This window comes from Triturus cristatus, chromosome 9 (genome assembly GCF_964204655.1).
Source record: "Triturus cristatus chromosome 9, aTriCri1.1, whole genome shotgun sequence".
NCBI lineage: Eukaryota > Metazoa > Chordata > Amphibia > Caudata > Salamandridae > Triturus > Triturus cristatus.
In genome coordinates, this window is record NC_140592.1 from 763,512,289 (window position 1) to 763,525,050 (window position 12,762).

At 43.1% G+C, this 12,762-nt stretch overlaps 1 protein-coding gene across 1 annotated transcript in view; it reads left to right on the forward strand.

Annotated features, from left to right (window-relative positions):
• The window catches only part of LOC146798806 (uncharacterized), a 128,979-nt gene that overhangs the window by 77,335 nt on the left and 38,882 nt on the right, over positions 1–12,762 (forward strand). The window contains exons 3-8 of the mRNA XM_085626116.1: positions 2,706–2,816; positions 7,447–7,563; positions 10,067–10,180; positions 11,598–11,660; positions 11,791–11,901; positions 12,152–12,271. Coding sequence (XP_085482242.1) covers positions 2,706–2,816; positions 7,447–7,563; positions 10,067–10,180; positions 11,598–11,660; positions 11,791–11,901; positions 12,152–12,271 — 636 coding nt within the window. The remainder of the gene's footprint in view (positions 1–2,705; positions 2,817–7,446; positions 7,564–10,066; positions 10,181–11,597; positions 11,661–11,790; positions 11,902–12,151; positions 12,272–12,762) is intronic.

The window sequence follows — 12,762 nt, forward strand, 5'->3', positions numbered from 1 at the left end:
TGCACGCACCTCGCGATTTAAAATTTTTTTTTTCTCCCTTGGGGGTCCTTCCGTGTCCCCCTGACCAAGGCTAGGGGGTCAGGAACTGTCCACTCTGCCCCCTTTTCACGTTCTCCACCTTTGTTTTTCACCCCCTCAGACTGCGAGAGACAAAATGGCGGCTGACACTTCCTGGTTTCGACCGATTCGAATGTTTACCGACATCTAACAACCAATCAGAATTGCGCTCGCGCACGGCAGGATGCGCGCACTGTGCGCGCACGGTGCGCGCGTATAGATATTGATATGCTTTTAAATGCTATTTTCTCAGGAAATACTGAACAGATTTACACCAGACCTGCAAAAGGCACTTCCTTGACCTTATGGCTACCTCTCTGCCAAATTTCAAGTAATTCTGTTCAGCCGTTCGGGCTGTAGCTGTGTCTAAAGGTCCTATGGAAAAATGCATGGGGAAAACGCGTTTTGGGACCCCCCTTTTTTTTCGGCCCCCACTTGACGAATCACCCCGAGACTTTCAGGGTAGGAGCTGAGCGGAGCGCCCCATTAGTTTTGAAAATTTCGCGAGGATTCGTCAACCGGCGCCAAATTGTGAACATGCAATAAATAAATAATTATAAATATGAAATATAATAAATATGTCAACAACAGGGAAATATGAATACATTCACAAAAAATTATTCTCTATTATTCATAAAAAATATTGTTAAAAAAATGAAGTTGTTTAAAACATAATTTTAAGTTTTGCTGTGCAAAGCATTCAAAACATCATTGCATAATGCAGCTAGTCCATCATATTTGAAACTTTGTACTTTATTGTTTGATCTTTGGTTTGTTACTGAAAAGTGCATCCTGCCCAAGGCCTTCACCTAATACAAAGAAAAATGCCGGTCCTTAAATAATCCAACCTCAAAGAATTGGGTTTGACCTATTGTGACCTTTAATAATAAAAAAGAACATCTCCTAATGTGTATAAAAAAAAATCTTTAAAAAAAACAAAAAAAACGTGGATTCCTTGTCCCCCACCTGTCAGGTTTATTTGTTGACTTTGTCTTTATGTGACTCATGATATTTAGTTGTTACTCGCCGCCGGTTTGCCTGATTTGTCCCTTGTCCAGTTTTGGGCTCATCTCCCCTCCCCCTCCACCTTTGTGTTCTCTTCTGACCTGTTCTTACGTTTCTTCTTTCCCTGGTAGCCGATGCAAGGTTTTGTTTTTGTGCCCTGGTAATTGATGTAGTTCCGTACTACTGTTTGCTTACTATGACTTTGCAATGTTCCCCCTAAGTTCTATCTCCTCTATGCTCCACAGGACTGTTTCTATGTATACCTTCGCTTTGTCTTTGTTTCTGACCTGATGTAATTGAAGTAATTTTGTCCTCATGTAACGTGCTCTGATACCTCCGGGTAGAGCCAGCCAGGGCGATCCCAAAGCTCAAATAGTGGAAGTATGCACAGGGTTAGAAATGTTACTTGCTCCCCCAAGCGCTAAGTGAGTGTCAAAATTGCAGTCAAATGAAAGCCTCTAAAAATGTATTATTACAAATACATTTCCATGCATGTATGAGACCGTGCAACATGGCCAATGCCCGGTGGAGCTGCCTAGACAGCTATAGAGGAGATCGGCTCTGGTTTACCCCCTCGGCCGTCACCTACCCAGCCGGACATTAGACACAGTATCTGCGATCTCCTGCCCTCCTTATTCCTGTGGTTGTCTCCCATCCCAGTGGCTCTCCCCTTGCTGGTCTGCCTGACCCGAGCTGCATTCCTTATCCCTTTTTCTTTCCTCCCTTACCTTCTATGCCCCTAGGATATGTGTCTGTTATCTAATACCCTATTTACTCATGTGACCGTGTAACATTGTTTTTCTATGTATTGGTGCTATTCTATGCTCTAGTAACATCTGTGTAACATGCCCTTATAACTGATGTAATTTGTGACTTGTTTCTCACTTATCCTCATAACCGTCTGTTCATACCGCGGTACCCGAGCAACCTTGGCCGATGCCCGGTGGAGCTGTCCTATGCAGCTATAGAGGAGTTGGCTCTGGTTCACCCCTCGGCCGTCACCTACCCAGCCAGACATCGGACATTGTTTTCCTTGTCTCCCCGTTGTTTTTCTTTTCCCTCCCTTGCCTTCTCCCTCCGTGACTCTGTCTGCCTCCCCCTTTCCAGCCTGACTTTTCGGTGCCCTCTGAAGTATTTTCCTCCTTGCCAGTTTCTTTCTTATGCTATGCTATGCTGTTGTTACTCATGTAACTACGTTATACTGTTTCCCTTTCTATGTTTTGCGACGCCCCAGCAACTGATGTAACTATGTAACAATGTTCTGAAACCAATGTCCTACCTCATGTAAAGCGCTCTGATACCTCCGGGTCTAGCCAGCGCTATATAAAACTTTTCAAATAAAAAAAAAGGCCCGATTGTAATTTCTCTTGGCAACTGATTTTTCTTTCTATCTCTTTCACGCTATCTGTGTGTATATGTCACTCTATTTACATCATCTTCGACTTTTTCAAATTCTCAGTTTAGAGCTCATTCTGTCTTTTTTGTTTCTCTCTCACTCTACGAATTTATCCTCTTTCTTATTGTTTTTCAATCAATTTCTTTTTGCCTCGATGTGATCCATCTCTCTATTTCTCTGTTTCTCTCCATCAGCTGTTTAGTTCCAGTTCTAAAAGACAATAACTTTTACACATCTTTAATAACAGGCTATCACATTGTCAATCCAAGCACTTTACTACGGATTTACAAGGTGAAAGAAGAATACACCCAAGATACACTGGATTTGGAGAGAACCAACATGCATTATCCTATTGAATGTAAGTAGGACAAAGTAAAACCTTTCTCTGAGAGGTAATTGCTAACAGAACAGACTTTGGACCTTATTTATATATTGGCGGAGTGGGTACTCCATCGCAACAGCATCGGAGAGCCCTCCATGCCAAAATAGTGTTCAGCCTGCCAAATTTCATTGTGAGTTGGACCTTATGTTTTTCCACGGCAAAGACTGCACCATCTCCACTGAGGCCAAATGTCTCCAACGGCCCTGGGGAGTATGGACTGACGAAGAAATGGCTACACGTCTGCCCACCCAATTTAGATCAGTGGACATGTAGTAATTTTTTACTGTTCCTTGAACAATGAAAACCATTGTAATGCTCCCCTCACCTTGGGGGACAGGAAATCCTGTTTCAGGACTTTCTTTTTGAAAAGGAAAAAAAGAAAACAGTTTGCTGTAGGGCTGTTTTCTTCCGACCCAGTCCCGTAGCAAACAGTAAAATGCAATGACAAGACCTGCCATGATGGCGGTTCCTGTTGTTATGCTATGTGAATTTGTAGATCACGGCTCATCACCCATGAGAGTATCCAGGCGCTTAGTAGGGCAGTCCTGAGGGGGAGGAGGGGATCATGCCTGTTTTGTCTGGAGGAGCCATGTTGCAAGGTTGCTTCGTAAGTCCACGTGGGAGGGGGGAGGTTCTGAGATGTATCAGGACTTCGTTCGAGTACTTGGCTGCTAGGTATGAGAAGGAGCATCCTCGTCTTCTGGTCTTCTTGATGCGAGGAAGGTGTGCTCTTGTCTGGGATGCAAATCAAAGGTGTCTGGTGGGTTGGTAGAAATTGAGGCGGTGGTTGAGGTGAGCTGAATCGGGGTTGTGGAGATCTTTGTGGGTGTCGTGAGTAGTTTGAACTTACATCTTTATGGACTGAGAGCCAGTAGAGATTGTTGAGGTGTGAAGAGATGTGGTTATTTTTTGCGATGTTCAGGATCTGTCTGGCAGCCACGCTCTGAAATTTTCATAGGACGTGGGCTGGGATTCCGATGTAGTAGGCGTTTCTTTAATCAAGTCTACTCATGATAACAGCCTAGGTGACTGTTCGTCTGGTGTTCAGTGGGATCCACTTGAAAATCTTGCTTAGCATTCTCAGGATGTGGAAGCATGATGAGGAGACGGCATTGATCTGGATGCCCATGGTGAGGTTGGTGTCCAGGATGATCCCGAGGTTCTTAGAATGGTCCACTGGGATGGGTGGCGTGGCAAAGTTTAGAGGGCCACCAAGAGGCTTCCCTGGGGGAGTGGTTGTTGCAGAAGTTCGGACTTCGGTTTTGTTTGTGTTGAGCTGGAGGCAGTCGTTTTTCATCCATGTAGTGACGTTGCTAATGCAGTTGGCGAAGTTTGATTTGGCAGTGCTGCTTGAGCCGGTTAAGAGAAAGGATGAGCTGTGTGTCTTTGGCATAGGATACTACGTTGATGCCGTGGGCTCTGATGATGTCTGCGAGGGGCGTCATGTAGACATTGATGAGTGTTGGGCTGAGTGACGATCCTTGAGGGAATCTGCAGATACGTTTCTTGGGTTCTGAGGTGTAGGGGGGAAGTATAACTTGTTGAGTTCTGTCCGTGAGGAAGGAGGATATCCACTTGAGGGCCGGTCCTCTGATACACAAGTGTAGAAGCTTTCTAATGAGTGACTTGTGAGAGACTGTATCAAAAGCTGCATAGAGGATGAGGAGGATGAGTGGGACCATTTCTCCTCGGTTGAGGATGCTTCTGTTGTCATTTGTTGCCGCAATGAGGGCTGTCTCTCTGCTGTCGTTGGTGTGAAAGCAGGATTGAGAGCTGTATAGGAGATAATGGAGTTCTAGGTGATCTGCGAGGTGTGTATTGATGACTTTCTCCATGACTTTAGCTGGAGAAGGTAGAAGTGAGATGGGTCTGTAGCTGTTGAGGGTGTTGGGGTCTGCTGTTGGTTTCTTCAATAGGGCGTGACTTCTCAATTTTTCCAGCAAGATGGGAAGGTGGCAGTTGTTATGGAGGCATTGACACTGTTGATCACGGGGGAGATGGTGGTTTTTCCAGGGTTGTATATTAAGTGGAGGCATGGGTCTGAGTGGGCTCCTGAGTGGATAGAATTCATCAGGGCAGTGGTTTCTTCATTCGAGAGGGGCTTCCTTTGCTTAGCTGCTGTTTGCAATGAAGGAAGTGTCCGGTTGGTGGGGAGTTGGTATTGGTAAGCTGTGGGTAGAATGTGGTGTAGATCTTGGTCATTTTCTGTTTGAAGAAGTTTGAGTGGTTGTTCCAGAGTGCTTGTGATGGGATGTTGTCTTTGTTGGCAGCTGCAAAATTGTTGAACTATTTGGTGATGGTGAAGAGTTTTTTGCCGTTGTTTGAGCTAGCTTTGAGTCTTAGAGTTAGGGCCTTTTTCTTTGCATCTCGTAGTTGTTGGTGGTAGAGGTTGAGGGCGGCTTTGTAAGTGAATCTCGTAGTGGTGTATTTGTGAGTCTCAAGTTTTCTTTCTAGTTTTTTGCAGTCGTGCTTGGACTCCCTGAGGTTTTTTGTGTAGCAGCTGGGTCGTTTGTTGTTTTTGTAGGTTGGAGCAGTTGGTGCAGTTGACGTGCCATTTTTTGAAGCGCTCGGTGTTGGCATCGGAGTCCCCGTTGGGCGTTTCTGGAGGGTCATGGTCCAGTTTTCTTCTGATATTTTGCCCCAGTGTCTTGATGGTGCTTTGGGTATTTCTGATGGGGTGGCTTGATGAGCGGTTGTCTTGAAATGTATGATGTAGTGGTCAGACCATGTGAGAGGAGTCAAGTTAGTTGTGGTGATCGTGTTGGAGGAGAAAATCAGGGTCGAGGGTGTGTCCTGCTGCGTGGGTCGGAGCTTGGACAAGCTGGGGGAGTCTGAGGTTGCTGAGGCTGTTGAGGGGGGCAGTTGAGGTAGGATCTGTGGTGTCTTCCAGATGAAAATTGAGGTCCCCGATGAGGATGTAGTTGGTTGATCTGATGGAGAGGGGAGGGATGAAGTCTGCGATGTGGTTGCCAAATTCTGCTCTGGGGCCCAGGGGATGGTAGGCGAGGGTTCGGTTAGGGGTGGCATTGTAGTATGTTTGTATTTTGAAGTCGAGGTGTTTCATGAGGTTGTTGTCCGAGACCGTGGGGGTGGTACAGTCAATTGCGTTTTTGTAGATGAATGCAAGTCCTCCACCTTGTTTGTGGGTTTGGACGTGGTGTATGATTTTGTGGGCAGGCGGGATGGCTGTAGCAATGTCCGGGTTGGAGGCTGGGTTGAGCCATGTGTCGGTCAGGAAGAGAAGGTCAGGTGTGTTGCTGTTGAAGAGGTCCCAGATTTCGGTGGAGTGTTTCCAGAGAGACGGGAAGTTGAGGAGCATGGTGGACAGTTGGTGTAGGGTGGTGGTTTTGGCGTGCATTGGTTGTTTGGAGGTGGTGGTGTTGGAGTCTGAGGTGTCGCAGGTGAAATCACAATGGGTGAAGGAGAAAGGCCTTACCGTGGTGCTGGGGGAAGCGCAGCAGCAGCATGTTTGCCGGTGTGTGTTGAGTTCGCGAAGGAGTAGTGGTTGTGTTCATTGGCTCCATGGCGGCTGTGGTTGTGGTGTTGCATTGGATGGTCGTGGGGCCAGGATTCCTGTCGCTGGGCACAGTCCAGTAGTGGATGGACGCAGACGCGCTTGCCTTTGGTGCACTTTCGGTGCACCCGCAGCATGGTTGCAGAGCAGCCTGCATTAAGTAGGTACTGGGGAGGGTGAAGCGTCTGTTGACAGGAAGAACGGTGAGCGGGAGAAATCCAGGTGGGAAAACCTGTGCGGCAGCCGTGTCACCTGGTCAAAAGGCGGCACTGGATTAGGCTTGAATGAGCAGGAACTGAAGGTCACTGCCAATACCTTTATAAATGACCACCTGCATGGTGTTCATTAATAAATTAGCTGAGCAGCATAAGGACGGAGTAATTCACTCCACCCCCATGGCGCCCGCCTACATATAAATCAGGCCTTTGGTTATTTTCTAATGTAATGAGCTGCCCATATAGTAGGCATCCTGACTTGGATTCATCTTAAATTGAAATCATCTGCCACGGATGCTACCTCTAATGCTATCTGATACCCTGACCCTAACCCTAAGGCAAACATTACCATTTGCCAGACCGTAAGTGTAAACCTATTCCTTTCTCTAACCCTGAGCACAAACCCACATTTTCCTCCGTTAATGCGAAAATCTAACCGTATAATATTTCTAGGTCTAATTCAGACCCTTACCCTAAACCTGACCATACTTTTAACTCCTTCTTCTTACCCTTATTGTAGACCCCCTAGACTAACATCAACCATCAATCTTATCTTTACTCTTTACTTAACCAACCTTAAAACAAACACTTAACTTAACCATGCCAATGCACTGGTGTCTATGTAAGTGTTATAAAGATATAGTGCATTCAGTTTATTGGTTAGTGTTGATGTGGTAGGGTCTATGTAATGGTATGTTGATGTAGCAGAGTTTACATATTGTGGCTGTACTTTCTTTATCACAATGAAATTAATGTGAGTTCTGCTTAATTCTGCTGCTCTAGTATGGTGGTCCTCACCTTCAGTCATGTTTAAGTTTACATAGTCAAAACAAAATCAGGAGCCATTGTGTATAACCACATTTGTTTGTTTTTGTAGCATTTTATCCTGCAGTCTCTCCAGACATATTATTCAGAGTCACGCATGAAGAAGAGTCATATTACAGCAACCAGCAAAGCTCAGAGGAAATAGAACTTAGTGGGCGGATGAGTTCATGTGAGTTTGATGCTCTTTCAATACACAGAATTGTAAATGGTGAACATGTGAGAAAGCCTTCTTGCTATTCAGTACACCCATCTGTACTGCTCTCATTTCTTCTTAACACAGTAGTCTTAGCAAGTAGGGTAGAGAGATGAAACTGCACAAACTATTGCATATGTGGTTCTGGTCAGTGATCTTTTTCCAGATATCAGACCTTATGTAGAGCTTTGTGGTGCAGAAGCACCACAGTTAATCCACAGTACTTGCGCAAGCCAATGTTGCAGTTCCGCAGCTTCATTTAGAGTCAGGGTAGGGCCAGGTGTACACCAGCGGAACCTCTGCTGGCTCTGCTACTGTAGACCTTTGACCTGGTGCTTGTCCACCAAGCAGCCATTATGTTACAGTGACAGCCCTTGTGCCCTATTGAGGACCTCACCATCATCACTCAGTTTTCCTGCTCTTGCTTGCTATGAAAGGCAGGGAAAATTTAAAATTGTTACTCATGTGAAAGGAGTAAACGCCCTTTGTGCCAGTGACATTTATTTTTTCTATTCACAGAAAACTAAATATCCACTCCCTTAGTCACATTTCATGTAATAATGCTGGCTTCTCACAATTATTTGTGTGTACATTGTTAAACACATTTTCCTGATGTTGCTTCAGCAAAAGAAAACTCAGAGCTCTTGTCATGGACGTCCGCCAGGAAAGAGCATTAAGATGGATAGATTATTCTTTTACTGAGTGAGAAGTATAAAAGGGCATGAGGTCACACACAACCTATGGTGGTGCTCCTCAGAAGACTTTGAGGGATCCTCCACTGAAGAAAGGAGGTAGGCCCCTGAAACAACTGAGTAGGACTACATAGGTTTACTTTGCAACTTGTTCAGACCACAGGAACAGTCTTTGACAGGATACCCTCTGATAGAGTTGTGTGCTAGGAAGGCCATCTTTAAGAGTAGCCACTTAACTCCAATGGCACCAGTAATAGCAGTTACTGGCCCCTTCAGATTTAGGGGATATATACTTTCACCCATAGTTTTGTCTGTGGAACCTACAAGTGGAAGTGTGGGCCAGAATGAGGAACAACCAAGGGAAATGGACCTGAATAATCAATTCCTGTGGAAATTCCTTATTTCTTAGTTAATCATCAGTGTCCACTTTGTAATTGCTTGATTGTTGCCCCATCGCTGGACTTACTTTCAGGGTCCCTCTGGTCTCTCCTTTGCCTCCAGTTTATGTAATGGTTATTTGACTGCTCTTCATTTGTGGCTCAATTTATGGTGTCTGGTCAACCCTCCTATTCAACAACACAAAACCTTCCTAGAATATTATGGCTATTGCCAACATTTTCGACCCACCTCAGTAATGTCATGCTCTTGTAAATGCCTCTACGAAGGCCGTTCTTCGGAGCTAAGTGGAAATAACACCAAACTCATTTGAAGGGTGCATCTTTATTAAACGCAGGTAGATCCACCCTACTCTTTAGCAAGCGAATGGCAGCACCTTATAAAGAAAAATAATTTCATGTTGAGAACCATTATAACCATGACTCCATAACAGAGCAAGTGCCTTCAATTGTATTTCCACTGTCATAAATTGAAACAAAATCATCAAGCCCTTAACTCGCTCAGGACTAATAAACATGCGTGGTAAGTGTCAACTTGCACCTAAGTTAATGAGAGCTCCATGAAGGTCTCCAAATGAACCCTAAATCCAGGCTGAAAATGGTGCAAAATATTGTGGTTTGACTGGTATGTGTGGTGAGAAAGATAGAACTTGTGTCAAGTACTAGAATATTACTTCCTTGGTAACCCATTTCAGGGGAAGTTCATTTTGAGAACGCCTGTCTGGCCTTTAAATTTGCACCTGAAATTATCCCCTCTTGAGTCATGTACAAGACCAGACAGACCACAAAGGTGTGGTGCCAGAATATCATTGTCATATATCATTTGACATAAATATTGTGTTCTAAATATGTTTGTGCTAATAATGGAAAATATAAACCCAATGGCACAGTGTTTTTGTAAATAATATTTATTTTTATAATACTATACATCTAACAATGATAATCTGACAAACAACCACCCTCAAGTGTTCTGGGCATCAGTCCTTGACTGACCCTTGCTTCAGATTCATCCTGAAGGAAGGTGATGTATTCTCAGTCCAGGTTTACAAAACATGAACGCATGCCTCAGTTGGTAATGTGGAACATGTTTTTGGTCCTGATGTTCAGACATAAACCTAAAGCATTTCTGTTCTTCTAATGCGGGTATGGAATGACATTAGTGCCTAGAGATGTTCTCTGGGTTAAATTGAGCTATTTAAGGAGGGTTAGTCAAACATTGAAGTTTACGGTACCTCAAAGATGCTCAGTGGCAGTAACCAGTGCAAGTGTTATAGTTTTGTCTAAAATTGATTAGAAAAATTCTGCGACTATTGAATGGTTTTACTGTAATTTTGTTCCTAGTATAAGTCACCTCTACCTACACTATACACATAGTTTTTATTTCTTTTTCAGTCAAACCAGTTGTTCATGGGGATTTCGGTGATTCCTTCTACTCCCGTGACTTTTCTGAAATGTCCAGGGACTTAAACCAGCTTTGTCATGAACCTTCATCTGATGCATGTGCAGGTATCACTCTTGGTTCATTTTCATCTGATAACCAAACTCGCATTGAAACTCATACAAAAGTCTTATAATGTGGTTTTGAGTCAGGGTCCAATGGAAAATCCCTAAATATCTGGAGTAAGTGCTAAATCTTGAGGAGTCTCAACTTGAGGAATTTCCTCCAAGATATGCATAGTATGGTGGAGGAAACTTCTCCAGTGAAATCTCCTCCGTGTATAACTTTTGATTCAGAAATCACAGTATTTTCCATTACCACTCAACTCCGAATTTCTTTTATGGTATTTACATAAGCATCGAAGAAGAATACAGATTGTTATAGGTATCTCTCCACCTAAAATAACTTAACTGACAACTGAAATCTCCCTGAGAGTAGAACACAATATTTATAGCCATTATTTACTCAACTCAACCAGGTTGTATGGAAGAATGTTGAGGATAGAAATAGTGTCCTAAAAACAATATTGTGTGCAGAATATTGAGTAACATTATATATTGTGAAGTTAAGTATTTCAAGATAAGTATAGATGTACTGTCCTCGACTCATCATCCATGTACTTATATTTAGTCATTGAACATATGTATGGCGTTAAAAGTAATATATACCTATAGATCCCTATATAGATGTTTGCGTTCAGGATATTTTAGTTATCGATGTTTTAGCCACAATATTTTTGTAGGGCAATGTTTTGTCCACAATATTGTGGGACTGTACCCTCCATATATGGATGCAAAAACAAAGCCGCTCCAAAATCTTTGCTTTCAATAAGTTAAAACTACACTATACCTCTAAAATATATTTTTATACATTTTGTTTAATTTCTGATGAAGATTGTTGCCAATGTGACTGTTAATCAAAATGTCATACAGCAGTTTGTGTCCCTCTCTTTGTTTTTACTGCCTTCCAAAATATGAGTCTTTGCAGCTGGTGTGCCTCTTTCTATAATGGCTTCCTTAAAGGTTCTTGAAAGGGGTCACTAAAACATGTCCTTTAGTTGTCTCCCTTATTCATGGGGTCAGACAACGAATATTCCCCCTGCAGTTTCTTCAAATAAACCACTCAGGGGAGTGGCTAGGTCTCTTGGCATGGAGAGTTGGGCTTCTGTAATGTGATCTGAACTGGCCTGCAAGAGAAGTTCATTGTTCTATGCACTACACATAAGGAGAGAGTTTTGAACAATGGGCCAGCTTAATTGCCACCTGTTACGTACCAAGTGGGGACCTGCGATCAGCCAGAATGTTGATTCCTTGCCAACTAAAGTTCCAACAAAAAATATGCGGGGCACATTTATAGGATTATGGGCATATGCTCTTGAACGCTCTCAGTGCATATGTGATCGCTACAAAACATTTCCTACTCTCCCTGAAACATTATTCAAACAAACGCCCTTCCACCATGATATTTTTATTAATTTCTTTTTAGGCTGGGAGAACACACAGAGACACATTCCACATCGAGAAATGGCAATGGACGACACCAAGCAAGGTAATAACATAGCATATTGAATTCACTGAAAAAAGTAGACCTCTGTTGTCTTATGGGCACAGAATGGCTATTTCCAATGTTGTTGTGAACTTCATACCCCAGAATTTTTCAGCTATGTATCATTCAGCAGGATTCCCGTCTTTTCATTCGGACCTTTGTTTGAGAAATGAAGCAAAGTTACCTATAAGTTTGATGGGCCACCCTGATGAAGGAGGAGAAAGTAGCCCTTTCCAGAGCACTGGTAAGCAAGAAATGTGTTTTGAATGTTAGGTTCTTGGATTGGTCAAACAGTAATAAGTTATCTGTAAATTGCACAATATTGTCTCATTGTCTCTCCTCCATAGTTTTTAACATTTGGCCAAAATGATCCGTTCTCAGCGTAGACAAGTTATATCAGTCTTGTTGTAGTTGGAAGTTTCTTGTGCTGATTGAACATGCCATCTTTTGATTATAATATTCTAATATTTAACTTGGCTTTTAATTTCCATCAGCAGAGCAAGTGCCCATCCCTGACATACTTGTAGTAAAGGTTAAAGAAGAGGAAGAGGGTGATGGTGATGGTGTAGGCCACCAGGACTGTGACTCTCAAGATAGCATCCCTACTCCAACAGGTAAAGAATGGTTCTCATCATTTTAAAATCGAATGAATAGGATAGTTTGAGGACCCCATGATTTACACCTAGGCACGTATTGTGGGTCAAATTTGTAGGCCCACTCGATAACCTAATTCGCATCCCATCTTGGTGTAGCCTGGGTATCTATTTTCAGATTCATTGGGAAGATTCCTAGGAACCTAGGGTTCCAGATGTGGTGAAAAATCATTTTATTCGGAAACAAGATTGACTTGATGCCTTCATAACATGACGTAATGATTGTGGTCACCCTTTAATTTCTCCACACCACAACTGGTTAATATTTTATCACGCTCGTTCTATCAACGCCGTTAACCAGCCTGAACATTAGCATAGTCTGCCTCTGAACAATGATCAACTTTTATGACAATAACAGCCTATTGTAATATAACTAGAAGTTTCGAAAAAAACATATGGCTGCTTAAGTCACTGCTCATTACACTACAGCCAATGCAGCTAAAGAGTATTGT